This window comes from Nerophis ophidion, linkage group LG21 (assembly GCF_033978795.1).
Source record: "Nerophis ophidion isolate RoL-2023_Sa linkage group LG21, RoL_Noph_v1.0, whole genome shotgun sequence".
Classification (NCBI taxonomy): Eukaryota; Metazoa; Chordata; class Actinopteri; order Syngnathiformes; family Syngnathidae; genus Nerophis; species Nerophis ophidion.
Genome location: NC_084631.1, coordinates 27148209 through 27174846, shown reverse-complemented (window position 1 = coordinate 27174846; position 26638 = coordinate 27148209). Strand labels below are relative to the sequence as shown.

The 26638-nt window shown below is 42.4% G+C and overlaps 1 protein-coding gene across 4 annotated transcripts in view; it reads left to right on the top strand.

Annotated features, from left to right (window-relative positions):
* The window catches only part of pals2b (protein associated with LIN7 2, MAGUK p55 family member b), an 80747-nt gene that overhangs the window by 20008 nt on the left and 34101 nt on the right, over positions 1–26638 (top strand). For 2 of the 4 annotated variants that reach the window (XM_061882399.1, XM_061882400.1), the window contains 4 exons: positions 7338–7372; positions 12959–13225; positions 22892–22989; positions 23289–23441. In XM_061882399.1, the coding sequence (XP_061738383.1) occupies positions 13090–13225; positions 22892–22989; positions 23289–23441 (387 nt within the window). In that variant the 5' untranslated portion in view covers positions 7338–7372; positions 12959–13089. The remainder of the gene's footprint in view (positions 1–7337; positions 7373–12958; positions 13226–22891; positions 22990–23288; positions 23442–26638) is intronic. The other 2 variants (XM_061882402.1, XM_061882401.1) reach the window with 2 other exon arrangements.

Below are 26638 nucleotides of genomic sequence, written 5' to 3'. Positions count from 1 at the left end.
TTGAGGAATGCTCATCAAACACTTATTTGGAACATCCCACAGGTGTGCAGGCTAAGTGGTAACAGGTGGGTGCCATGATTGAGTGTAAAAACATCTTCCCAAAAAATGCTCAGTCTTTCACAACAAAGGATGGAGCGAGGTACACCCCTTTGTCCACAACTGTGTGAGCAAATAGTCAAACAGTTTAAGAACAACATTTCTCAAAGTGCAATTGCAAGAAATTTAGGGATTTAAACATCTACGGTCCGTAATATCATCAAAAGGTTCTGAGAATCTGGAGAAATCACTCCACATAAGCAGCATGGCCGGAAACCAACGTTGACGGCACTGTATCAAAAACCGAAATCAATCTCTAAAGGATATCACCACATGGGCTCAGGAACACTTCAGAAAACCACTGTCACTAAATACAGTTTGTCGCTACATCTGTAAGTGCAAGTTAAAGCTTTACTATGCAAAGCGAAAGCCATTTATCAACAACATCCAGAAACGCCGCCGGCTTCTCTGGGCCTGAGATCATCTAAGATGGACTGATGCAAAGTGCAAAAGAGTTATGTGGTCTGACGAGTTTCACATTTCAAATTGTTTTTGGAAATATTCAACATCGTGTCATCCGGACCAAAGGGCAAGCGAACCATCCAGACTGTTATCGACGCAGAGTTCAAAAGCCAGCATCTGTGATGGTATGGGGGTGCATTAGTGCCCAAGGCATGGGTAACTTACACATCTGTGAGGGCACCATTAATGCTGAAACAACATATGCTGCCATATAAGCGCCGTCATTTTCATTTTTTATTTTATTTCAGCAAGACAATGTCGAGCCAAATTCAGCATGTGTTACAACAGCGTGGCTTCGTAAAACAAGAGTGCGGGTACTTTCCTGACAGTCCAGACCTGTGTCCCATCGAAAATGTGTGGCGCATTCTGAAGCGTAAAATACACGACAGCTTAGACCCAGGACTGTCGAGCGACTGAAGCTCTACATAAAACAAGAATGAGAAAGAATTCCACTTTCAAAACTTTAACAATTAGTTTCCTCAGTTCCCAAACATTTATAGAGTGTTGTTAAAAGAAAAGGTGATGTAACACAGTTGTGAACATGCCCTTTCCCAACTACTTTGGCACATGTCGCAGCCATGAAATTCTAAGTTAATTATCCACCCATCCATCCATCCATTTCCCACCGCTTATTCCCTTTGGGGTTACGGGGGGCGCTGGTGCCTTTCTCAGCTACAATTATTATTTGCAAAAAAAAAATAAAGTTTATGAGTTTGAACATCAAATATCTTATCTTTGTAGTGCATTCAATTGAATATATGTTGAAATGGATTTGCAAATCATTGTATTCTGTTTACATTTTCATCTAACACAATTTCCCAACTTATATGGAAAGCGCTTTGTCCATTTTTGAGTAAAATAAATTATTTGGTGAGGGATCAGACAAAGAGCAGCTCGTAGACCTTTTATGAAGAAGACATATCAAGGACCCAGATTTCCCTCGCCCGGACGCGGGTCACCGAAGCCCCCCTCTGGTGCCATGCCCGGAGGTGGGGCATGATGGCCAGCGCCTGAGTTGCCCGGCACAGCCCGAAGAGGCAACGTGGGTCCCCCCTCCAAAGGGCTCACCACTCATAGCAGGGGCCATAGAGGTCGGGTGCGATGCGAACTGGGCGGCAGCCAAAGACAAGGCACTTGGCGGTCCGATCCTCGGCTACATAAGCTAGCTCTTGGTACGTGGAACGTCACCTCACTGGGGGGAAGGAGCCTGAGCTAGTGCGCAAAGTAGAGAAATTCCGGCTGGATGTAGTCGGACTCACTTTGACGCACAGCAAGGGCTCTGGAACCACTTCTCTCGAGAGTGCCTGGACTCTCTTCCACTCTGGCGTTGCCAGCAGTGAGAGGCGACGGGCTGGGGTGGCAATTCTCGTTGCCCGCTGACTGAAAGCCTGCACGTTGGAGTTCAACCCGGTGAACGAAAGGGTAGCCTCCCTCCACCTTCGGGTGGGGGGACGAGTCCTGACTGTTGTTTGTGCTTATGCACCAAACAACAGTTCAGAGTACCCACCCTTTTTGGGAACACTCGAGGGAGTACTGGAGAGTACTCCCTCGGGTGATTCCCTTGTTCTTCTGGGGGACTTCAACGCTCATGTTGGCAACGACAGTGATTGGGAAGAATGGCCGCCCGAATCTGAACCCGAGTGGTGTTTTGTTATTGGACTTTTGTGCTCGTCACGCTTTGTCCATAACAAACACCATGTTCAAACATAAGGGCGTCCATATGTGCACTTGGCACCAGGACACCCTAGGCCGCAGTTCCATGATCGACTTTGTAGTTGTGTCATCTGATTTGCGGCCTCATGTTTTGGACACTCGGGTAAAAAAAGAGGGGCGGAGCTTTCTACCGATCACCACCTGGTGGTGAGTTGGCTGCGATGGTGGGGGAAGATACCGGACAGACCTGGCAGGCCCAAACGCATTGTGAGGGTTTGCTGGGAACGTCTGGCAGAGTCTCCTGTAAGAGAGATTTTCAATTCCCACCTCCGGAAGAACTTTGAACATGTCAAGAGGGAGGTGCTGGACATTGAGTCCGAGTGGACCATGTTCCGCACCTCAATTGTCGAGGCGGCTGATTGGAGCTGTGGCCGCAAGGTAGTTGGTGCCTGTCTGGCGGTAATCCTAAAACCCGTTGGTGGACACCAGCGGTGAGGTATGCCGTCAAGCTGAAGAAGGAGTCCTATCGGGTTCTTTTGGCTCATAGGACTCCGGAGGCAGTGGACAGGTACCGACAGGTCAAGCGGTGTTCAGCTTCAGCGGTCGCGGAGGCAAAAACTCGGACATGGGAGTAGTTCGGGGAAGCCATGGAAAACGACTTCCGGATGGCTCTTGAAGCGATTCCGGACCACCATCCTCCGCCTCAGGAAGGGGAAGCAGTACACTGTCAACACCGTGTATGGTGTGGATGGTGTTCTGCTGACCTCAACTGCGGATGTTCTGGATAGGTGGAAGAAATACTTCGAAGACCTCCTCCATCCCACCAACACGTCTTCCTATGAGGAAGCAGTGCCAGGGGAATCTGTGGTGGGCTCTCCTATTTCTGGGGCTGAGGTTACTGAGGTACAGTTGTGATCAAAGTAATTCAACCCCCAAACAATTTTGGTGTTTTAGCAAGTTGGACATTTATTCCGTATTTTGTTTATGGTCATATCAAATAAAGATGCATTAAATAGACAAATGCAACTTGAATTACAACATTATATTTTAACATACCAAACAGTGTCATTTCTCTTAATATCTCATTGACAAAATTATTCAACCCCTTGAGGATCATAACTCTTAAGAACAGAATTTGAATTAGGTATTTTCAATCAGGTGTTGAAAACACCTGTAGATGTGATTAGAACCATAACGAGCAACAATTAAACTGATTGAAAAAGACTGTGATGCTCACTCAACGGTGTATTTGCAACATGGTAAAGTCCAGGAAGTGGTCAAAGAAGTCAAGAGAGGTGGTGATTTCTCTTCATAAAAAAGGATATGGATATAAGAAAATAGCAAAGACATTACACATTCCAAGAGACACAGTTGGGAGCATAATTCGCAAGTTTAAAGCTAAAGGCCCAGTGGAAACACTACCTCGTGGTGGGAGAAAGAGGATGCTGTCCGGTATTTGAAGCGTACAGTGGTGAAAAACCCCCGGGTAACAGCTGAGGAACTACAACAAGACATTGCAAAGGGGGCGAACACAGGCTTCGTCCCAGACAATAAGGCGCGCACTACGAGATGAAGGCCTCCATGCCAGAACTCCCAGGTGCAACCCACTTCTGACTACCAGGCACAAGAAAAATAGACTCCAGTATGTCCAGAATCATCTGGACAAACCCTAAAGGTTTTGGGAAACTGTTCTATGGAGTGATGAGACAAAACTGGAACTCTTTGGGCCTATGAATCAACGTTATGTCTGGAGGAGAAAAAATGAAGCTTACAAAGAGAAGAACACCTTTCCTACTGTTAAGCGTGGTGGGGGGTCAATCATGCTCTGGGGCTGTTTCTCTGCCTCAGGTACCGGGAATTTCCAGCGCGTTAAAGGCATTATGAATTCTATTTCCTACCAGGATATATTAGCTGCAAATGTCATGAAGTCAGTGACAAAGCTGAGGCTTGGGAGACGTTGGACCTTCCAACAGGACAACGATCCCAAGCATACCTCTAAATCAACATCAGAGTGGTTGCAGAAGAAGGGCTGGAAGACTCTGGAGTAGCCTTCACAGTCGCCAGACCTAAATCCTATAGAAAACTGTGGTGGGACTTGAAGAAGGCAGTTGCAGCACGCAAGTCCAAGAATATGAATGTACTGGAGGCCTTTGCCCAAGAGGAATACTAAAGGAGTACTAAAGATGCATGTAACTAAGGGGTTGAATAATTTTGTCAATGAGATATTAAGAAAAATGTCCTTTTTTGGTATTTTGTAAAATACAATGTTACAATTTATTTTGCATTTGTCTATTTGACACATCTTTATTTGATATGACTATGAACAAAATACGGAATAAATGTCCAACTTGCTAAAACAGCAAAATTGTGTGGGGGTTGAATAATTTTGATCACAACTGTAGTTAAAAAGCTCCTCGGTAGCAAGGCCTCAGAGGTGGAAGAGATCCGCCCGGAGTTCCTTAAGGCGCTGGATGCTGTAGGGCTGTCTTAGTTGACAAGACTCTGCAGCGTGGACATCGGGGGCGGTACCTCTGGATTGGCAGACCGAGGTGGGGGTCCCTCTCTTTAAGAAGGGGAACCGGAGGGTGTGTTCCAACTATCGTGGGATCACACTCAGCCTTCCCGGTAAGGTTTATTCAGGTGTACTGGAGAGGAGGCTATGCCGGATAGTCAAACCTCGGATTCAGGAGGAACAGTGGGGTTTTCGTCCTGGTCGTGGAGCTGTGGACCAGCTCTATACTCTCGGCAGGGTTCTTGAGGCTGGATGGGTGTTTGCCCAACCAGTGTACATGTGCTTTGTGGACTTGGAAAAGGCATTCGACCGTGTCCCTCGGGAAGTCCTGTGGGGAGTGCTCAGAGAGCATGGGGTATCGGACCGTCTTATTGTGGCGGTTCGCTCCCTGTACGGTCAGTGTCAGAGCTTGGTCCGCATTGCCGGCAGTAAATCGGACACATTTCCAGTGAGGGTTGGACTCCGCCAAGGCTGTCTTTTGTCACCGATTCTGTTAATAACTTTTATGGACAGAATTTCTAGGCGCAGTCAATGTGTTGAGGGGTGGGTGGCTGCGGGATTAGGTCTCTGCTTTTTGCAGATGACGTGGTCCTAATGGCTTCATCTGGCCGGGATCTTCAGCTCTCACTGGATCGGTTAGCAGCCGAGTGTGAAGCGACCGGAATGAGAATCAGCACCTCCAAGTACGAGTCCATGGTTCTCGCCCGGAAAAGGGTGGAGTGCCATCTCCAGGTCAGGGAGGAGACCGTGCCCCAAGTAGAGGAGTTCAAGTACGTAGGAGTCTTGTTCATGAGTGGGGGAAGAGTGGATCGTGAGATCGACAGGCGGATCGGTGCGGGGTCTTCAGTAATGCAGACGCTGTATTGATCCGTTGTGGTGAAGAAGGAGCTGAGCCGGAAGACAAAACTCTCAATTTACTGGTCGATCTACGTTCCCATCCTCACCTATGGTCATGAGCTTTGGGTTATGACCGAAAGGACACGATCACGGGTACAAGCGGCTGAAATGAGTTTCCTCCGCCATGTGGCGGGGCTCTCCCTTAGAGATAGGGTGAGAAGCTCTGCCATCCGGGGGGAACCCAAAGTAAAGCCGCTGCTCCTCCACATCGACAGTAGCCAGATGAGGTGGTTCGGCCATCTGGTCAGGATGCCACCCGACCGCCTCCTAGGGAGGTGTTTAGGGCACGTCCAACCATTAGGAGGCCATAGGGAAGACCCAGGACACGTTGGGTAGACTATGTCTCCCGGCTGGGCCCGGGAACTCCTCGGGATCCCCCGAGGAGAGCTGGCCAAAGTGGCTGGGGAGAGGGAAGTCTGGGCTTTCCTGCTTAGGCTGCTGACCGCGACTTGACCTCTGATAAGCGGAACAAGATGGATGGATGAATGGATAAATTATTTTAAGTGTTCCTTAGAGTCTGAAAAATATGGTATTTGGTTCATAAATTATAATAAAACATTTAAAAACAAGTTTTATGTTATTAAAAGTCATGTGGCAGGTGTGCAGGGAATAAGCGCACAGATGGCCTGAAAAATGTCCTTTTTGAAAATTGATTCTTTAACATTTTGAGTCGATTCAGAATCAAAATGAACAAGAATCGCAATTCGGGTGACACTTACATAAGACTTAATAATCACTGAAGATGAACCCAGGTGAAAAATGGTTCAAATGAATATCTGGTGTACCCCCTTGTTTGGAGAGAATTTGTACCTCAAGTGGAGGAGTTCAAGTATCTCAGGGAAGAATGGAACGTAAGATTGACAGACAGATTGGTGCAGCGTCGGCAGTGATGCAGTCACTGTACCGGTCTGTTGTGGTGAATAGGGAGCTAAGCCAGAAGGCGAAGATTTCCATTTACAGGTCTGTAAATGTTCTTACGCTCACCTATGGTCACAAGCTTTGGGTAATGACCAAAAAGACAAGGTCGTGAAAACAAGCGGCATAAATGAGTTTCCTCTGCAGGATGTCTGGGATCACCCTAAAATATAATGTAAGGATCATGGTCATCCCAGAGAGACGTAGAGTAGAGCTTATGCTCCTTCATGTCAAGAAGAGCCCGCTGAGGTGGTTTAGGCATCTACTACGGGTGCCTCCTGGACACCGCCCTGGGTGTTTCGGGCATGTCGAGCTGGGAGGAGGCCTCAGGGCAGACCTAGGTCATGCTTGGGGGACTATGTCTCACAGTTAACCTGGGAACAACTAGGTGTCCCTGCGATGGAACTAGAAGAGGTGGCCGGGCACAAGGAGGTCTGGCCACTTCTGCTTAGACTACTGCCCCTGCGACCCTGACTCGGATAAGTGGTGGGAAATGGATGGATGGATGAATAAGTCTTTGATGACAAATGTGTGATGTCACAAGTGAAGTCCTTACATACTTCTGAGGCTCCTTACCAGCTAACAATACGAGCTCGGCAAAAACATGCATGAGTGTTTGCAGGCTAGAATGGTGTCTTGTAGCTGAGAGTCATGACGATGAATGACTGGTCCACAGGGCAAAGTAACCATCTTGACGTGAGGAGAGTGGGAAATCACTCTTCATGGCTTTATGTAGAAGACAATATTCATGTATTTTACTACTTCCATATCAAACATTCTTTCTTTCCTCTTCTGTGTGCAGGAGTCAACTGGAGTGCAAACACCACATGGAAAAAGGTAAATAGGACATTTTAACCACTACTCACACGGGAGAGTTCGAGGAAAATGTTTCTGCATACTGACATGGCTTTATGGCTTCAGTGGGAGAACTGCCTGACAGATTTATTGTGTTCAGTGTGAACATCAGCTCTAAAGCGCACTTGGGGTCTGCCTGTAAGACTGGAAAAGCAAATGAATATTAAATTTGTTTTCTATTTAACAACATCTTAGGCCCTTCACACCGAGGCTGCAGACAGCAGTACCCTTAACTGTCTGCAGGTTGGACATGGCGAGCAAAGGAAGGCAGAGATTTGTAATCCTGTGCTTTTGTTGCCAGATTAAAATCCACCGTCCTGGGTTGGGGGATGGAGAGACTGGTCTAGTTGAGAGAGAGGCGGGGCTAGGTGGTCGGATTAAAACCCTGTGTACAGCTGTGTCAGTGGGGGTGGAGCTTCATGGATGTCCTCGATGCTGGACTTGGCTGTTTTGGAACGACCTAGTCATCATCATCTGACCTCTAACTACTTGCTAATATCATGTTTAAACTTGTACTGTACATTTAATAGTACATTTTGAGTCAATATGTAGAACCAATATCCACTTGGTCAGTATTCACAGGGATTTGATAACTCTTGAAGAAAAAGAGGAACATTTCTGTCAGCACAAAGCACTGCCATGCAAGCCCAAAAAGAAAATGTTGAAAATCAAGACTACATTTCATGCGATGGGTGCATTTCTACACTATTTATTTTTACCTTAATTTTTTTTCTCATTTACCAACCACATACAAATCCCATGTAAAGTAGCACACAGTTTCATTTACTAACACTATTATAATTGAAAATGTCAAATTCTATACCATGCAAGCAAAGAATGTTTCCCATTTGGCAGCTCTATCCTGACGCCACGCCCCCTCTGGAAATATACTTACGGCGTTGTGACCTGTTTACATCCGTCAGATCTAAAATATAACTTTTTGCTGGCTACTAACAGGGATCCCAGCGAGATTAAAAAAAATTGAGGAATTTAAAAATATCGGCTGGGGTTCAAGCCTGTAGTTGAAGAGATTTGACCATTTCTAAGATGCTTTGAAGGCATTTTCTACAAAGAAATGCTATAGAAATGCAATTGAAAGAAAAGTGTGTTTTCATGTATGAAAAGATCAACTTGAAGTTCTGAGTAAAATTAAGAATAATGACATAATTATAACAAATATTTTAAAGACATGCACCATGGGATAGGTTATTTGGCAACACTAAATTGGACCGAGTGTGTGAATGTGAGTGTGAATGTTGTTGTCTATCTGTGTTGGCCCTGCGATGAGGTGGTGACTTGTCCAGGGTCTACCCCACTTTCAGCCCGAATACAGCTGTGATCCAGCACCCCCCGCGACCTCGAAAGGGACAAGCGGTAGAAAATGGATGGATGGATGGTAATTGTAAAAGTGAAATATTTTGTTGAACTCATAAGCGACTTAGTAAAGTCGTGGATGGAAGATTGTTACAAGTTTGTTTTTGTCTTTTAATTACATGTAAACTTAATGAATGCATAACTATATTTTATCGTGCTTTATAGGCAACTTTGGCAATGCAGCACTTAGGACTGGGTGATATATTGATATACACGATATATCGTGGGTTTGTCTCCGTGTGATATAGAAAATGACTTTATCGTGATATTCGAGTATACGTTCTCAGGCAGTTGTTTTTAGCTCCGGGCATTACACTACAGGCTCTTCTCACTCTTTCCTGTCTCCCCTTCTCACAGACAAGCTCACCTTCTTACATACGTCACGTCATACGTCACATCACATACGTATACGCCCTCGCGAAGCAGAGAGGTAGCAGCATGGGTAACGTTAGCTGTGGTGCTAGCGGTAATACGAGAGAAAGAAGGTGCGAATCTGGTAACAAATGAAGGAAGAACTATTTCCCAAGAAAAACAGTCTGGCCGTGGTTTGGCTTCAAGTGGGAATATGTCGAACAAACAACCGTAAATTGTCAAGTGTGGTGCTAAAGCGTTGCTACCAAAAGTAACATTACTGATAATATGTAGCAATATTTGAATGGTCACCTACTATAGAATAAAGAGTGCTTACTCCGCATGTCAACATCTCCATTCGGTGCCATACACCCACAAAATCATGCACAAAAGTGCACTTTATTTGTTTTAAACTATTGTAGTGGCGTTCTGTACAAAAAGTGCACTTTAATTTAGTGTTGTTTTGATGTCATTTTAGTGACATCTTGCACAAAAGTGCACTAATAGCTTGTTTTAAAATGTCTCTGACAATCTTAATTATTAAACAGTTATGCAGTGGCTGAAACATTCATGTCATTTCAAAACAAAAAGTGCAAGATTGTCAGAGACATTTTAAAACAAGCTATTAGTGCACTTTTGTGGATGATGTCACTAAGATGACATTTCAAAACAACACTAAATTAAAGTGCACTTTTTGTACAGAACGCAACTACAGTTGTTTAAAACAAATAAAGTGCACTTTTGTGCATGATGTCACACAAGATATTTCAATAACTGTCAAATAAAAATGAGCTGCATAATATGAATTCAAATGGTTTATGTCCTTCGCTATGTGGTAGGTTACTGCGAATGTTAACTCCTTCTGTTGTTGACTATTTTTTTCATACACTGTTGATCTGGAAATAGTTGCTTTGGCATTTTGTGGGTGTGGCACCGAACGGAGATGTTGAAATGCAGAGTAAGCACTCTTCATTCTCTAGCGGGTGACTTTTCAAATGATACTAAAAATTAGCAGTAGGTGCTACTTTTTGCCGCAACGCTTTTGCCGCATACTCTTTCGACATCTTCCCGCTTGAAGCCAAACCCCCGCCAGACGATGGATCCCGTGCTGTTTTTCTTCGGAATTATTTCTTCCTTCATTTGTTACCAGATTCGCAGCTTTTTTCTCTCGTATTACCACTCGCACCATTACGCTAGCATCACAGCTAATGTTAACCATGCTGCTACCTCTCTGCTCAGCGAGGGCGTATTACGTGACAGTATGGGACGTATGTAAGAATGTGCGCTTGTTTTACGTCTCTGTGAGAAAGAGAGACAAGAAACGGTGAAAAAAGCTGTCGTGTAATGCCCGCAGCTAAAAGCAACTGCGTGAGAACGTATACTCCAATATCACGATATAGTAACTTTGTATATCACACAGAGACAAACCCGCGATATATCGAGTACATCGATATATCGCCCAGCCCAACGATCAAGCTTGCTTTGGTGCTCCTGATTGTCTCCTTGTCCTGCAGCTCAGGGCGACATTTAGGCAAGAAAAACAGCAAGCACCTGCGGCTGAGCCCAGCGTTTTAAAATGTTTGTTTGTATCGTATTTTTATTGATAGTACATAAAAAAATGCATAAGTCATATTTTGACGCGAAAATAAATGTTTAAAAACGCGACGAGATGTGGGAATAACTGTACTGGCGCGCCAATAATGCTAAAAAGAGCGCTATCAGCGATCAACTCTGTTGATGCACTTCATCTTTTGCATGGCATTGTGAGGGAGCTTTACACAGGACACGCAATGCTAACAACTATAGGTGGGAATCTTCTGGAACCTGCTGTTTCAATTACGATTCATAAATCCATTATTTATACATATTTTATCATGTAATTATTAAATTGTGTATTATTCTTATATTTTTACTATAATGTATAATATTATTACATAATGTAAATGTATTTCATCATTAAATATATTTCTCCAAGGTTGCTGCTCTGACTACTGACATATGCAGTATTGCGTCATTCCTAGTTTTTGCATATTAGCTCACAGCGTAGATATATTTTCATGGAAGATGAGATGCGTTAGAACTGTAGCTGCCTGCTAAGTGAAAAAAAGAAGTCCTTACTTAGTGTGCAGGCATCCTTAATTTAATTTGTGTGCCTTCTGAAACCACAGAATGCACAAACACTTAGGCCCCAATCACCATAAACTTGCTTCTCAAAGACGTGTCGTCTATCCACTTATTCATGACATCCCCATGGCTCAAACCGTTGCCGCACTGTACGGATGTTATTGTCTCTTCTGACCTATTCATCAACTTGACAATTTCTTCTTCTAAGCTCTCTGATGTAACGCGGCTTCTGTTAGCCTTCTGTTTAAGGGTATTTATTATTTTTTTGTTTCACTACTTCACTTTTAAGCTGGCTTGGTGCCACGGCTAGCATTGCTTGTCCTTTCCTCGCCCCTCCTCCGTGTTTGTCCGTGCTGACCCAGGTAACACACAATGTTAAAAGAATGTTAGCTAATGGTTTCTCTTAAATTGATAGTTAGAACCAAACCTTGCACTAACATTAAGAGAACATTAGCGTTTATACCACATTTTAGAACCATACATACGTTAATTATCAATAATTGTACATTTGTCTATCGATTCAGAATAGTCAACCTTTGAATTGTGATGGACAACATGGCCAATAGTCGTAGCTGTGAGCGTCAATTTGACCAACTTTTTGTAGAACAACACACTCCTGTGGTTCTAACTGGTTCCAATTTTCTAACTAATAAGAATTACCCAGGATGTGATCAAGTATTTCTATGTAGTGTCCGGTCAACGGCTATAGCAATAATGCTTTGAAGATTCTCAGGGCTACCAGTGAGTACTATTATCTACAGGCTACTATATTGAGTGAAAAAGATGACTCTATGGCTATTATTTCATGTTTGGAGAGCTATAATTACGTTAAAAACTGTATTTAGAAGGTTTTTTTTCCTGCTTTATGAAAATATTATTATTTTTGATAATATTTCTACTTTGCGGAAATTAATTTCCCATGTGCAGGCCTGCGATAAACGAAAGATGACTGAAGATTATAAATGTTTGCTTCATGATGGTAAAGCACTTGGAGGAGTGGAATACCTCAGCAAAGTCATTCCACAGGACAATAATACGAGCATGGCCCCAAACTGGCTTGACAGCATGCTCCAAATAAGAAGTATTGAGCGAAGGCAGTGTCAATATGGACTCACCCCCCTGATCGCAGGAGCATGTTAAAATCGCAGCCTGTCATCAGCATTTAAGGCACAAGATTTGAAACAAAAAGGGGGAAATTAGAAGCTCCCATTGGAAATACACACAAACTCAATCTGCGGGGTTCCCAACCCAGCACGCATGGGAGAAAGGCGGAACAGACTGGGAATGTAGGGGTCAAGCCCCCACTTCTACGGCACTTATGTAAGATGACTTGCGTAATAACCAGTCCAACTTGTGTGTGTGTCTAGACAAGTGGGCCAGGCACCTGAACTTTGGGTGGGGTTGTAAAGGCAAACCAAAAGGAGGGGTACTCCTCACCCAAACCCCCTGCGGCAGGAGAGGATTGTGGGATTATAAATGCGCATGGAGGGCGACTGTGGGGGGAGGAGGGTTGGGGGGGGGGTTGGCAAGGCTGCGTATTAAAACCACAGAGGAGGAGGGAGGCACGCAGGAGCACATCTGTGCTCGCATCCAGCCTATTTGCAGCTTTCATACCGGTCTCTCACAAGTTGTATTCACAAAACCCCTTTGACTTGTCCCGCTCGTCTCTTGATCTTAACCCCGCTCTATTGATGCTCTTTGTCCTCCCTCTCTTCTCAGTGTAGAGTCTGAGCAGTGCCTGACAACCGAAACACAGGACACACACACACGCAGTAGTTCCACAACCACCGGCGGTGCGGCCGGTTTGCATACTTGTGGCAGCAGGGAAGAAGGAAGAGGTGGGCTCAACGATGGTCACGGCCATGGAGGACGCCAATGCGGCTCGGAAGGAGGAGGCGACGCAGGAGGTGGCGCCCCCAGCCCAGCCTGGAGCGGAAGTGCCTCCTGTGGCTGTCCCGGCCAACCAGGGAGCAGACACATCTGGAGGTGAGGAAGGCCTGGAGCCATTTGGTTTCTGCTCTCTGGAATGTACGAGTGATGTTGGCTCTGATCTCATCGCATTTTCAGCTACACCACAGCAACGTACAGGTTTTTACTTCTGTTCTACAAGGATTTTTCTTACACTTCCAGAGGAATCGGTATTCACCAAACATACACAGCCGTGCAATATTATCTACAACAAGTGAAAATGGAAACAAATACACAGTCAACTCATCTTTGCTCTTGCTACAAGAGTTTAGTTGTCTGTGAGAATTAGAGTGAAACCGACAAGGAATGGCTTGCAATCGTCACTCTAGTGTTCACTCCAAAGTGAATGAGGTGTCGTTCTTTCACACAAAACTCCCATGGATGCTTCTACGAAGGACCACGCTTTACTAGAAATATTGTTGGCTGGAAGCATAGAAGACTTCAAAATGATCGGATAAATAATTCAGATTGGAAAGACAATTCTAATTTGAGTTTAAAGGCCTACTGAAACCCACTACTACCCACCACGCAGTCTGATAGTTTATATCAATGATGAAATATTAACATTGCAACACATGCCAATATGGCCTTTTTAGTTTAATAAATTACAATTTTAAATTTCCCGGGAGTTTCGTCCTGGAAACGTTGTGTAATGATGACGTGTACGCAAGACGTCACAGGTTTTTAGGAAGTATGAACGCTGCACACACACAGCCTAATGTCGTCTGCTTAAACGGCATAGTTACACAGTATTTTGGAAATCTGTGTTGCTGAATCTTTTGCAATTTGTTCAATTAATATTGGAGAAGTCACAGTAGAAAGATGGAGTTGGGAAGCTTTAGCGTTTAGCCACACAAACACACGGTGATTCCTTGTTTAAAGTTCCTGGAGGTGAAACGTTACTATGGATCAGAGCGCGGTCAAGCGAACATGAATCAAGACGGAATGTCAACCAGCAGGTTTTGGTGAGAAAATATTGGTTAAAAAGTCGCTTTTTACCGGAGAAAAGCTGAGCTTGTGTCGTCCATAGCTGCTATCGACTCCCCTGACACACTGCGCGTCAACACACCCATGGACTTACACCTCCGACTATCAGGTACTATTTAACTCACCAAAACACTAGCAACACAATAGAAAGATAAGGGATTTCCCAGAATTATCCTATTAAATGTGTCTGAAAACATCGGAATCCGTCTCAATCGCGTTTTTTTTTTCAAACTTTTTTTTACTTTTTTTTTTTTTTTTTCTAGTCCGTCGCTATCAATATCCTCAAACACGAATCTTTGTCGTTTTCTTGGTCCGAATAGCACTTTTTGTTGGAGGCTCCCATCATAAACAATGTGAATATGTGAGGAGTCCCCACACTTGCGACGTCATCGTCTGCGACTTCCGGTAGAGGCAGGGCTTTTGTCTTAGCACCGAAAGTTTCTAACTTTATCGTGGATGTTCTCTACTAAATCCTTTCAGCAAAAATATGGCAATATCGCGTAATGATCGAGTATGACACGTAGAATGGACCTGCTATCCTCATTTGAATAAGAAAATCTCATTACAGTAGGCCTTTAATTTGGAAAAGAGTAATGGACGCATATAGTGAGGGGGACAAAACACAGGACCAGAAACCCTTAGGTCGGAATCCGGCCTCAGATTAGATATGAATTATTAGGTTAAAGTGTAGATGTACATCATTGTTGTTTTGAGTTGGACATCACCGAATAGCAAACAAAATATCAGCAACGAATAAAAAACAGTCCAGCCCTCTGATCACCAGTGTACTTTTACAAAGGGGCTCGGTCCAAACCCTTGGTGTTCACTGACGCTTCTGTCTTCAGGGGGTAGCTCTAGTATGTATCATATCCTCCTGAGAACCAGCGCATTTGTTTTTAGTATGGGTGTGCCGATCGATAGACCACCGATCAGTATCGGACAATTTTCTCCCGGACTATAAGCCGCGCTCACAAAATTTTAGAAGAAAATAATATTTTTCCAAATATTAGCCGCACCGGACTATAAGCCATATATATATATATATATATATATACGTTGTGAAATGAAATGTTATTTACACAGCAATATTTGGTAATTTATTTACATAGGTTAATTGATTCCAAGCGGTGTCTGTAACACGGCAGTAAAACGGTGGATCAAACAAAACAGAAGTCATCGTCATGGACCCACTAGCTGTGGAAGCTAGCTCTCCAATCAGCTAAATAGACTCAAAAACTCCACGGTGACGTTTTGGTTAATTTAATGAAGAATTTGTGAAACTAAAACAATACAAAAAGCATCTCACTGTAAGTTAACAGTACTAACACAAATACTTGTAAATGTGTTAGCATATTAGCTAATGCTAACGACGCTAGCTTCATTACATTACGATGGTACAAACAAATATGCATGACAACAGTCCTACAAACATCACACATGGGACGGTTTAGTAAGTAAAAATAATTTTAGAAGAAACTATAAAACTTACAAATGTTGCTTGGAGTGATGAATGAAGAACTCGTAAGAGTATAAACGCTATTGACGGCTATAGGACAGAAAAGGACATGTAACTTCTTTTAGAAAGCTCAGTCCAAACAGATGGGCAATGCAGCACTGCAGTGCCTGCAAATTGTCCGAAATATGGCGCCAGAGCACAAATAATAACACACCTATTAAGGTTCAAAGCGTAGTAAACTAGTAGCGTCTAATCGTCATGAATTTACTGTATTTTTAGTATACCAGATGACAAGCAGCTAGCACCAAATAATGTGTCTACATACAATGTTAGGTTGATGATAATCACTTCCATTACAGCAAAAAAAACTGCATTTCTTAGTACACGTTACACACCGAGAGCGAGTCAGGAGCAAGCATGCTAATAGGTAAGCTAACCCCTCAGCTAGCTTTAAGCAACACCAAGTCATAAGTGCTCAGTACCCTTTAAGAAGAGTAGACTTTAAGGGCAAAAACCAAAGGAATTTCAAAGGAGAAGATAGCTCTGCTTTTGTTTAGTTATTTTGTACTATTAATTTACAGATAAAACATTGTATTAGTAGTGGCGGAGATCTCACTCATGGATGATCAGAACATCCCTGGCTTTTGGGTCTATTTTTTTTTGTCCGAGAAAAAATGGCTCTCTTTTGCAAAACAAATGTCCACCACAGAGGACGCAGATTCTCAGCAGGTTAAATTGGTTACAATGCAGGCAGAATGAATCACACAGAACCTTGTAACCCTTTCTCATACTGGATAGAAGAGCGTTCAGAAGTGTCCACGTGGCAGAGGGGCAGGATGAGACCAGCAAACATTCTTGTGGCTAAAGGTCGAAACAGGTTACACAAAAACCTTACAGTATAATGTGGGATCCTTTTGTGCCATCAGTTGACTTGTGGGGTCTCTGAGTTCATTTTAGCCCAATGAATGGTCTCCAGCTTTATTCATAAGTCAACACTTGCGGTAAATGACGGGTTGTCTCCTGAGTAATTGAGAGTGAGCAAGTGTAATGGTCGTTTATGTGTCTGCGCCATGTTTATCCTGGCCTGTGAAAGAGTGCGTTTGTGTGGTCCCCATAAAAATAAAGATGAAATCCATATCAATATAGTCCCTCTGAAAGCTTAAGGAAGTTTTACAGTGCAATCTTCTGTTAGGCTGTATATCATTTTGTCCTTTATGGGCGCAGAATTAAATGTTTCTCCCGACAATCCACTCTTTAATCATGATGCTTAAGTAGAAGTGGTGCTTTTTATGTGTTTGAATGAAGAGTATGCTTACTTACTATGTATCAGGACATCTATTGAGTTTCAGTCGGTGCTGTGAGAATGTAGAAACTACAAAACATGACAAGCAGTGCAGGTATGCTGACTACAAGCACAACAATACAAGGGGGTATAGCTCGGTTGGTAGAGTGGCCGTCCCAGCAACTTGAGGGTTCTAGGTTCGATCCCCGCTTCTACTTGGGCAAGGCACTTTACCCACCTGCTCCCAGTGCCACCCACACTGGTTTAAAAATATAACTTAGATCAGGGGTCAGGAACCTTTTTGGCTGAGAGAGCCAAAAAGCCAAATATTTTAAAATGTATTTCCGTAAGAGCCATATAATATTTTTTTTAACACTGAACACAACTAAACACGTGCATTTTTAAGTAAGACCAACATTTCTAGAGTATAGTAGGTTTCTTATTCTATGTAATAACATTGTTATTCTGAAGCTAACTGTGGAGGGGGCGTGGCCCGCGGGCCTGCAGCAACCTGGGGTGTGCCAGGACCGGCCTCAAAATCAGCGAGAGCTGTGTAGATGGCCCACCTGAGCCTTGTTATCTAATCACCTGTCGCTCTGTTATAAGCAGCAGCCAGGAGGAGAGATGGAGTTGGGGCAGGAGCCAGAGCGCGAGCGAGAACGAAAGAGAAAGATACAATTGCTGGAAAGCAACTGAGAGACTTATTGAAAAATAAAACAATAGTATAACCCTGAAATGGGCTCTCATGTCGGTGCTTGGTGGTTCGAAGAACCCCCAGGAGGACAAGCCCCACACTAACCAATAATAAATAAATAACTTCTTAACGCAACTTCTTGAACATGTGCGGTAGGAAACGGATGGATGGACTAAAAATGCATGAGAATTTTTTATGTTTTGAACATTATTTTTAACACTTATTACAAATGGAATTATTCATTACTTATCATGTTAAGCAATGTCAGCTCAGATTTATCTGAGAGCCAGATGCAGTCATCAAAAGAGCCACATCTGGCTCGCGAGCCATAGGTTCCCTACCCCTGACTTAGATATTGGGTTTTACTATGTAAAGCGCTTTGAGTCACTAGAGAAAAGCGCGATATAAAAATAATTCACCTCACTTCACATTTTGCTGATCAATACGTCTCTCACAGTGTCTTATGGATGAATTTGTCACTTACTGTACTTACATTTCATAATACGGAACTGGTTTGGTAACCCAGTGAGTTGATTCTCAACGCTCTGTCACCAACTACAATTACATGTTATTTTTCATACCTGGTCTAGTTTCGAGTAAGTGTCATTGGTGAAAAAGTTTGTACAGTCTGACTTGATTGGACATATTCACAAAGGTACAGAGCTGCACACGGAAATATCTTGAGGTGGGCCTTCTTCGGCAATAAGACCCTGTCATTCGTGTTCATGCCAACCATTCTCAACAATCAGCGCTCTTGCCATCCAAGAGCTATTTCCAATTTTCCCTCCAATTTTTCATATGTGTGAACAAACGGCAAAACTCCTTGAGAATTCAGTGGCGCACATGTGAGCGACGGCAGACGTGCACACTGTTATGCACTTATCTTTTTTACTCGATTTTGTGCGTGGCCTAGATTTGCCCTGCACAGAGGACGCGTGAGCAGTGTGCAATTGCACAGGCGCGAACCTTGGAGGGAACGTTGGTTGGAACGTTATAATCCTGTAATCCCTGCTTCATTCTGGCTTTTGTACACTTGACTTCTGCAGCTTGGAAGAATATCCCGACCATTTTTCCGGATAAAAGGTATAACCTGTTACCAACAAATTGGATTATTTAGGTAAAAAGTGTACCTTGAGAGGTCAAAATCTGAAGTCTATAGCCACAGTATGTTTACATTTGCAAAATTTCCCCAAGGTGATCTAAAACTGGTTGATCAGAATTCCAAATTCCATGGACGCTAAATAAACTGATTTGATCATGACATGCGTATACATGCACTAAGAATTTGAATGCGCTATCTTGAGATTGACAAAACACACTTTCACGACCCAGAAGGTGAGCAATTATATATATATATACAAAGCTGGCCAAACGTAATGCACCTGACCAGTAAAGTAGAGTCAGTATACAAACCCCATTTCCATATGAGTTGGGAAATTGTGTTAGATGTAAATATAAACGGAATACTATGATTTGCAAATTTTTACCCTTATTCAGTTGAATATACTACAAAGACAACATATTTGATGTTCAAACTGATAAACATTTTTTTTGGTGCAAATAATCATTAACTTTAGAGTTTGATGCCAGCAACACGTGACAAAGAAGTTGGGAAATTTGACAATAAATACTGATAAAGTTGAGAAATAATCATCAAACACTTATTTGGAACATCCCACAGGTGTGCAGGCTAATTGGGAACAGGTGGGTGCCATGATTGGATATAAAAGCAGCTTCCATGAAATGTTAAGTAATTCACAAACAAGGATGGGGTGAGGGTCACCAATTTCTCAACAAGCTATTTAGGGATTTTACCTTCTACGGTCCGTAAAATCATCAAAAGGTTCAGATAATCTGGAGAAATCACTGCACGTAAGCGATGATATTACGGACCTTTGAGCCCTCATTCGGTACTGCATCAAAAACCGACATCAGTGTGTAAAGCAGGGGTCACCAACCTTTTTGAAACCAAGAGCTACTTCTTGGGTACTGATTAACGCGAAGGGCTACAAGTTTGATACACACTTAAATAAATTGACAGAAATAGCCAATTTGCTCAATTTACCTTTAATAAATCAATCTATATATATATATATATATATATATATATATATATATATATATATATATATATATATATATATATATATATATATATATATATATATATATATATATATATATATATATATATATATATAAATGGGTATTTCTGTCCGTCATTCCGTCGTACATTTTTTTTCCTTTTACGGAAGGTTTTTTGTAGAGAATAAATGATGAAAAAAACACTAATTGAACGATTTAAAACAGGAGAAAACACGAAAAAAATTAAAATACAATTTTGAAACATAGTTTATCTTCAATTTGGACTCATTAAAATTCAAAATTCAACCGAAAAAAAATTAAGAGAAAAACTAGCTCATTCGAATCTTTTTGAAAAAATTAAAAAAATAATTTATGGAACATCATTAGTAGTTTTTCCTGATTAAGATTAATTTTAGAATTTTGATGACATCTTTTGAATAGGTTAAAGTCCAATCTGCACTTTGTTAAAATATATAACAAATTGGACCAAGCTATATGTCTAACAAAGACAAATCATTATTTCTTCTAGATTTTCCAGAATAAAGATTTGATTCTACAGATTTTCTAGATTCGCCAGAATATTTTTTTTGAATTTTAGTCATAATAAGTTTGAAGAAATATTTCACAAATATTCTTTGTCGAAAAAACAGAAGATAAGATGAAGAATTAAACAAAAATGTATTTATTATTCTTTACAATAAAAAAAATAAATACTTGAACATTGATTTGAATTGTCAGGAAAAAGGAGGAAGGAATTTAAAAGGTAAAAAGGTATATGTGTTTAAAAATCCTAAAATCATTTTTAAGGTTGTATTTTTTGTCGAAAATTGTCTTTCTGAAAGTTATAAGAAGCAAAGTAAAAACAAGTGAAGGTCGAGTCTTTAAAATATTTTCTTGGATTTTCAAATTCCATTTGAGTGTTGTCTCTCTTAGAATAAAAAATGTCGAGCAAAGCAAGACCAGCTTGCTAGTAAATGAAAAAAATAGAGGCAGCTCACTGGTAAGTGCTGCTATTTGAGCTATTTTTAGAGCAGGCCAGCGGGCGACTCATCTGGTCCTTACGGGCAACCTGGTGCCCGTGGGCACCGCGTTGGTGACCCCTGGTGTAAAGTATATCACCCTATGGGCTCAGGAACACTTCATAAAACCACTGTCAGTAACTACAGTTGGTTGCTACATCTGTAAGTGCAAGTTAAAAGTCTGCTTCGCAAAGCAAAACCCATTCATCAACAACACCAAGGAAGGCCGCTATATATATATATATATATATATATATATATATATATATATATCCATCGATCCATCTTCTACCGCTTATTCCCTTTCGGGGTCGCAGAGGGCGCTGGCGCCTATCTCAGCTACAATCGGGCGGAAGGCGGGGTACACCCTGGACAAGTCGCCACCTCATCGCAGGGCCAACACAGATAGACAGACAACATTCACACTCACATTCACACAATAGGGCCAATTTAGTGTTGCCATTCAACCTATCCCCAGGTGCATGTCTTTGGAAGTGGGAGGAAGCCGGAGTACCCGGAGGGAACCCACGCATTCACGGGGAGGACATGCAAACTCCACACAGAAAGATCCCGAGCCTGGATTTTTTTTTGAACCCAGGACTGCAGGACCTTCGTATTGTGAGGCAGACGCACTAACCCCTCTCCCACCGTGAAGCCTATATATATATATATATATATATATATATATATATATATATATATATATATATATATATATATATATATATATATATATATATTTTGCATGTTCTATGTAACTGCCTAATGTCATTTAATTTATGGTTTATTGGCAGTTTAACTCATTTGCGAAAGCTCTGAGAACTATGCTCGATTTTCAGGCACCATCTGGTGGTTAATGGGTGCAAATACACCAAAACGATACTTGTTTTTTTAGTGGGAAAGAATTAAATTAATTCGGTTTTCATGGAAAAATACAGTAAAATACCAGGATTACAGTCTGTTAAAAAACTAACAGTTATAATTGGAGTCGATGGGGCCGAAAGAAGTCATAAAATAATGCGTGTATACTTAATTTTTTATATTTTATTCTAACAACGTTGCAATCAAAAACAGAATGCAATTTAAAAAGTTGAAAAAAAGACCCTCGCTGGTGAAATTTAAAGCCACTAAACAATCACATGACATAAAAAACACATTTAATGCACGTTTCGGGCCCCAGGGTTGCACAAGGGTTAGTCAGAATAAACCATCTACTCGGCATGGACAGAGTTGTCTTCACCCCTCCCCCAAAATAGTAGAAGAACAAATGACTTCTGCCAAAGTTGTAAACTAATTGATGTCAATTGATTGATGAAAACAGCATTTTCCCACAGCTGGCTAAAACTAGGAAAGTTGTAAACATCAATTTCTCGTGAAGTTTTACTTGGATAACGTCAGCTTACCACTGATGCTGCATTCTTCCTGAGGAACCTCAGAGTGGTAGTTCTCAGGCGTGTTAATATATTCCACCTCCGAACCAACATTTAGGCCGTTATTTCAACGGCCTATTTCCCATCGAGTCCTCTATCAAACGGTAAAACTGAAAGCTGGCGCAGTGGGAACCATGTTTACCCTTCTGACGTTTAGCTATGTAATAAGAAGCCTACTATGAATTTATTTACGTGGACCCCCACTTAAACAAGTTGAAAAATGTATTCGGGTGTTACCATTTAGTGGTCAATTGTACAGAATATGTACTGTACTGCACAATCTACTAATAAAAGTTTCAATCAATCAATCAAAACCTTCAAACTTTTCTAGCGATTTGGTGAATTCCGGCTTCCTGCAGTTTTTCTATGCAGGCGTTCAACTATCCTGAGTTCTCTTAATGTTTCTAACAAGAAGGTTGTCGGCCACAGATCGATTTCAGTTTCTCTCCTGCAATGTTTGCTGCTTGACAATAAACATCCGGCTGTCTCAATAGTAGAAACGTGTCACGCCTACAAAGCACACTTTCGCAGCAAGGGAGATTTAGACCGGACCCGATGGGTGTACATCGGAATAACTGCCACTCCTCCTGTTTGTATCGGATCACAACCTTCCGATTGACGTGTTTATATGAAGCATTCTTTATCTGATTGGGCCGATAACGTGCCCATGAGACCTGTCCATTGTAGAGTTTCTTCTACGTTTGCTTACAACCCTGCCTCTTGTGTCTCAGCTGTGCAGGAGTTTGACAATCTGAGTGAGCTTCCCACCACCGGGGGCGCCAAAGACATCGACCTGCTGTTCCTGCGCGGCATCATGGAAAGTCCCATTGTACGCTTCCCTGGTTAAGGTAGCACACACTTGTAGTAGGTGAGGGGGAAGAACCAGAAGATTGCCTAGTCCCGGCTTTAATTGCCCAAATGCTGGAGACCGCAACAAGTTGACACACGCTGCATCGCTTTGCTGATTGTGTATGCAGTGCACAAACTAATTGTCGTCCTGGAACTTTGCCACGTTCACAACTTTCACAAAAGCATATGCTTGAGGCACTAATCCACATTTGCACATAGTAGGCAACATTCCAGGACAATTCTTGCCACCCTCCCTGAGCGAGTCTGTCTATCTGCCAGGCTCACGAACAGCTGGAGGAAGTGAAGCTGGAAGCGGTGCAAGACAACAACATGGAGCTGGTGACGGACATCTTGGGCGACATCAGCAGCCTCAAGGTCAAAGACGACAGTGCGGCCGAACTGTCCAAGATCCTGCAGGAGCCGCATTTCCAGGTGAGCACGTTTATTTGAGCCAAAAGACACCCAACGTTTTAGATGCTGATACAACTCTTTCACGTCCCATACGATACTTATATTGGAGCCTTTAATATTGGCCGATACCAATATTAATCTAATATCAGCACAAAATACAGTACATACTTTTCTTATTTTGTAGTGTGGAGCGCTATAAAAGGCTTTTCTTAAGTAAAATTAGCCAGAGAACAATAGTTTGTATGGAAAACACTTTCAAGACAGACTTAAAAGGAGCGGTATTTTTTCTTTGGTGATACCCGGTGGCCACAATAATTAATCAACTTAAGCTCAAGATGTAGTAAAGTTGAATACTGCTGACACGTTTGTTACTGGATACTTTTTGATTGATTGATTGATTGAAACTTTTATTAGTAGACTGCACAGTTTAGTACATCCATCCATCCATCCATTACTACCGCTTATTTCCCTTCGGGATCGCGGGGGTTGCTGGGGCCTATCTCAGCTACAATCGGGCGGAAGGCGGGATACACCCTGGATAAGTCGCCACCTCATCGCAGTACATATTTTGTACAATTGACCACTAAATGGTAACACCCGAATAAGTTTTTCAACTGGTCCACATTAATCAATTCATGTTACAAATATATACTATATGCATAATACAGTCATCACACAAGTTAATCATCATAGTACATACATTGAATTATTTACATTATTTACAATCCGGGGGGTGGGATGAGGAGCTTTGGTTGATATCAGTACTTCAGTCATCAACAATTGCATCAACAGAGAAATGGACATTGAAAGAGTGTAGGTTTTACTTAGTAGGATAAGTACAGCCAGCAGAGAACATAGTGAGTTCAGATAGCATAAGAACAAGTAAATACATTAGAAATACATTTGATTATTTATATTAGGGTATTTACAATCCGGAGAGATGGGATGTGAATGGAGGAGGGTATTAGTAAATAGTTGAAGTTGCCAGGAGGTGTTGATTTAGAGCGGTTTTGAAGAAGGATAGAGATGCACTTTCACACCTGTTGGGAGTGCATTCCACATTGATGTGGCATAGAAAGAGAATGAGTTAAGACCTTTGTTAAATCGGAATCTGGGTTTAACGTGGTTTGTGGTGCTCCCCCAGGTGTTGTGGTTATGGCGGTCATTTAGAATAGAAGAATAGAATAGAATAGAATAGATCTTTATTGTCATTGCACAAGTACAACGAAATTTCATTTTCGGCACAGTCCCGCTAAGAGCAGACATACGTTACAGGGGGGGACAAGACGAGACTGCCAACGGATCAGCCACTTGCGGCGCTCCTTAAAAAGGTGAGAAAAGGGTGACATTTGGAGAGGGGGGGAGTAAAAAAAATATCAGTCTAAGGCTAGACCCTCAGGAAGGGTCCAGACTGAGTCCAAAGAAAAAAACCTCACATAGCATGGCACACATTAAACATGGTACGTATATCACACCAACTTGCAACAGAGGGAGGGAGGGGTGGGTTTGAGGAGACACCGCTGCCGCTATATAGCGCTGCTCAGCCATCCACAGCCCCAGTGGAATTAAGCGGTGGTGAAGGCGTTGATTCGAGGGTGGGGGTCGTGTGTGCATATATACCCAATTAACTTGGGAGAGATGATGAAATGTTTTTATGTGGACTGAGGCCGATCGCAAAGTTCGACCACAGGTGTTGACAAAAAGGAAGGTCAAAAGCGTACATCTTTGATTAGTCCTCGGGAGAGTTTCTTCAGAACAGCCTTTTCCTGATTGTGTCAAGGCCACTTGAGGGAGTCAAATCGTAGATTAAGAAGTTGTTTTTCTTCGAGAAGATAAAATAGTGGCTTATCTTCTCTGTTTGTCCATGCTGGATTTCTTCAATTCCAATTTAATTATTCCTTCTCCGCAAGCTTTTACAAGATGAGATCCATTTTGGGATTCAACTCAGAAATCGCCCCAGGCTGTGTTCCCACAGCCCGACCCAATCCTTCCATTGCGTTGAACAGCCGTTGGGCCCTTTGAGTGGCTGCCATCATCTTCCGAATTTGTCGATACACCAGAGCAATGCCCAGCCTAATCAGCAAGTGCCCCTCGATCACAGCTCCAAATAGGTAGAAGTCTTCGACGTCCTCGATGGAAAGGGCTGAGAGGGACATAATTCTCCATTTATCCCAGGAGTCTCTCATGTACCCTGCAGCAATGGTTCCATCAGGGCAGCCAGGCTCCCCCGAACCTCTTTTCCTTGTCGAAAAGACTGTGTCAATTGCATCGAGAGTCCAGCTGATCATATTCATATTTGATGTTTACATTTCAGGACAGCGCAAAGAAAGAGGCTTTAGAAAAGTTCAGACAAAGACAAGACACAGAGAGCAAGCAGGGAAGAGGGAGGGGAGAAAATTGCGACCGCCTCCACCAGAGGCAAGACAGAATATTTATGTTAAGGAAGTAGTTTGACATGTACTTCGGTATCAGGGAGGTGTAGCGGATTTTATTAGACTAGGCTTAGTGCAAGTTGTTTGACTCTGTCTTCCACCCTGAGCCAGTCCACTTAGGAGAAGTGGGTCGGAGTGAGGTGTGGTCTGGGGTGGAGGTCTAAAAGTAACCGGACTAACTTGTTCTGGGATGTTTTGAGTCTAGATTTGAGGGTTTTGGAGGTGCTGGGGTACCAGGACGTGCAAGCGTAATGGAAACAGGGTTGAAAGAGATTTTCCGCTAGAATCTTCAAGGTGCTAATACGCTTCTGCATTGGAGACTGTATGTTTAAGTAATATACAACTATAACTCTTTGATGTTTGTTTATATTGACGAATGTTCTGTTTTACAATGCAGTATTGTTTAATTAAAGGGGTCATGTTATTATTATTATTTTCTACATTTAAACACTTCCTTGTGGTCTACATAACATTTATAGGTGGTCCAAATGTTGCATAGATGATGTTTTACAGACCATCTTCAAGTCACTTACTGGCCCGTCTTTTCAGGATGCGCCGTTTTGTGGGCGCTCTTGTTTACGGGCCTCCACTTTGACAGTCTTCTACCTGTCATCCATGTTGTAGATTTTATCTTCCATATGGAGTTAACTGACATATATAAATTCGAACTGTACACTACTTTGTGTAAAAAAAATGGCAACAGCGGAGGATGCATGTGCATCTACAAGCCAGTTTGCTCCACAACAAGAGGATAGAAAAAAGAAGGAACTTATTGATGATAGTGTC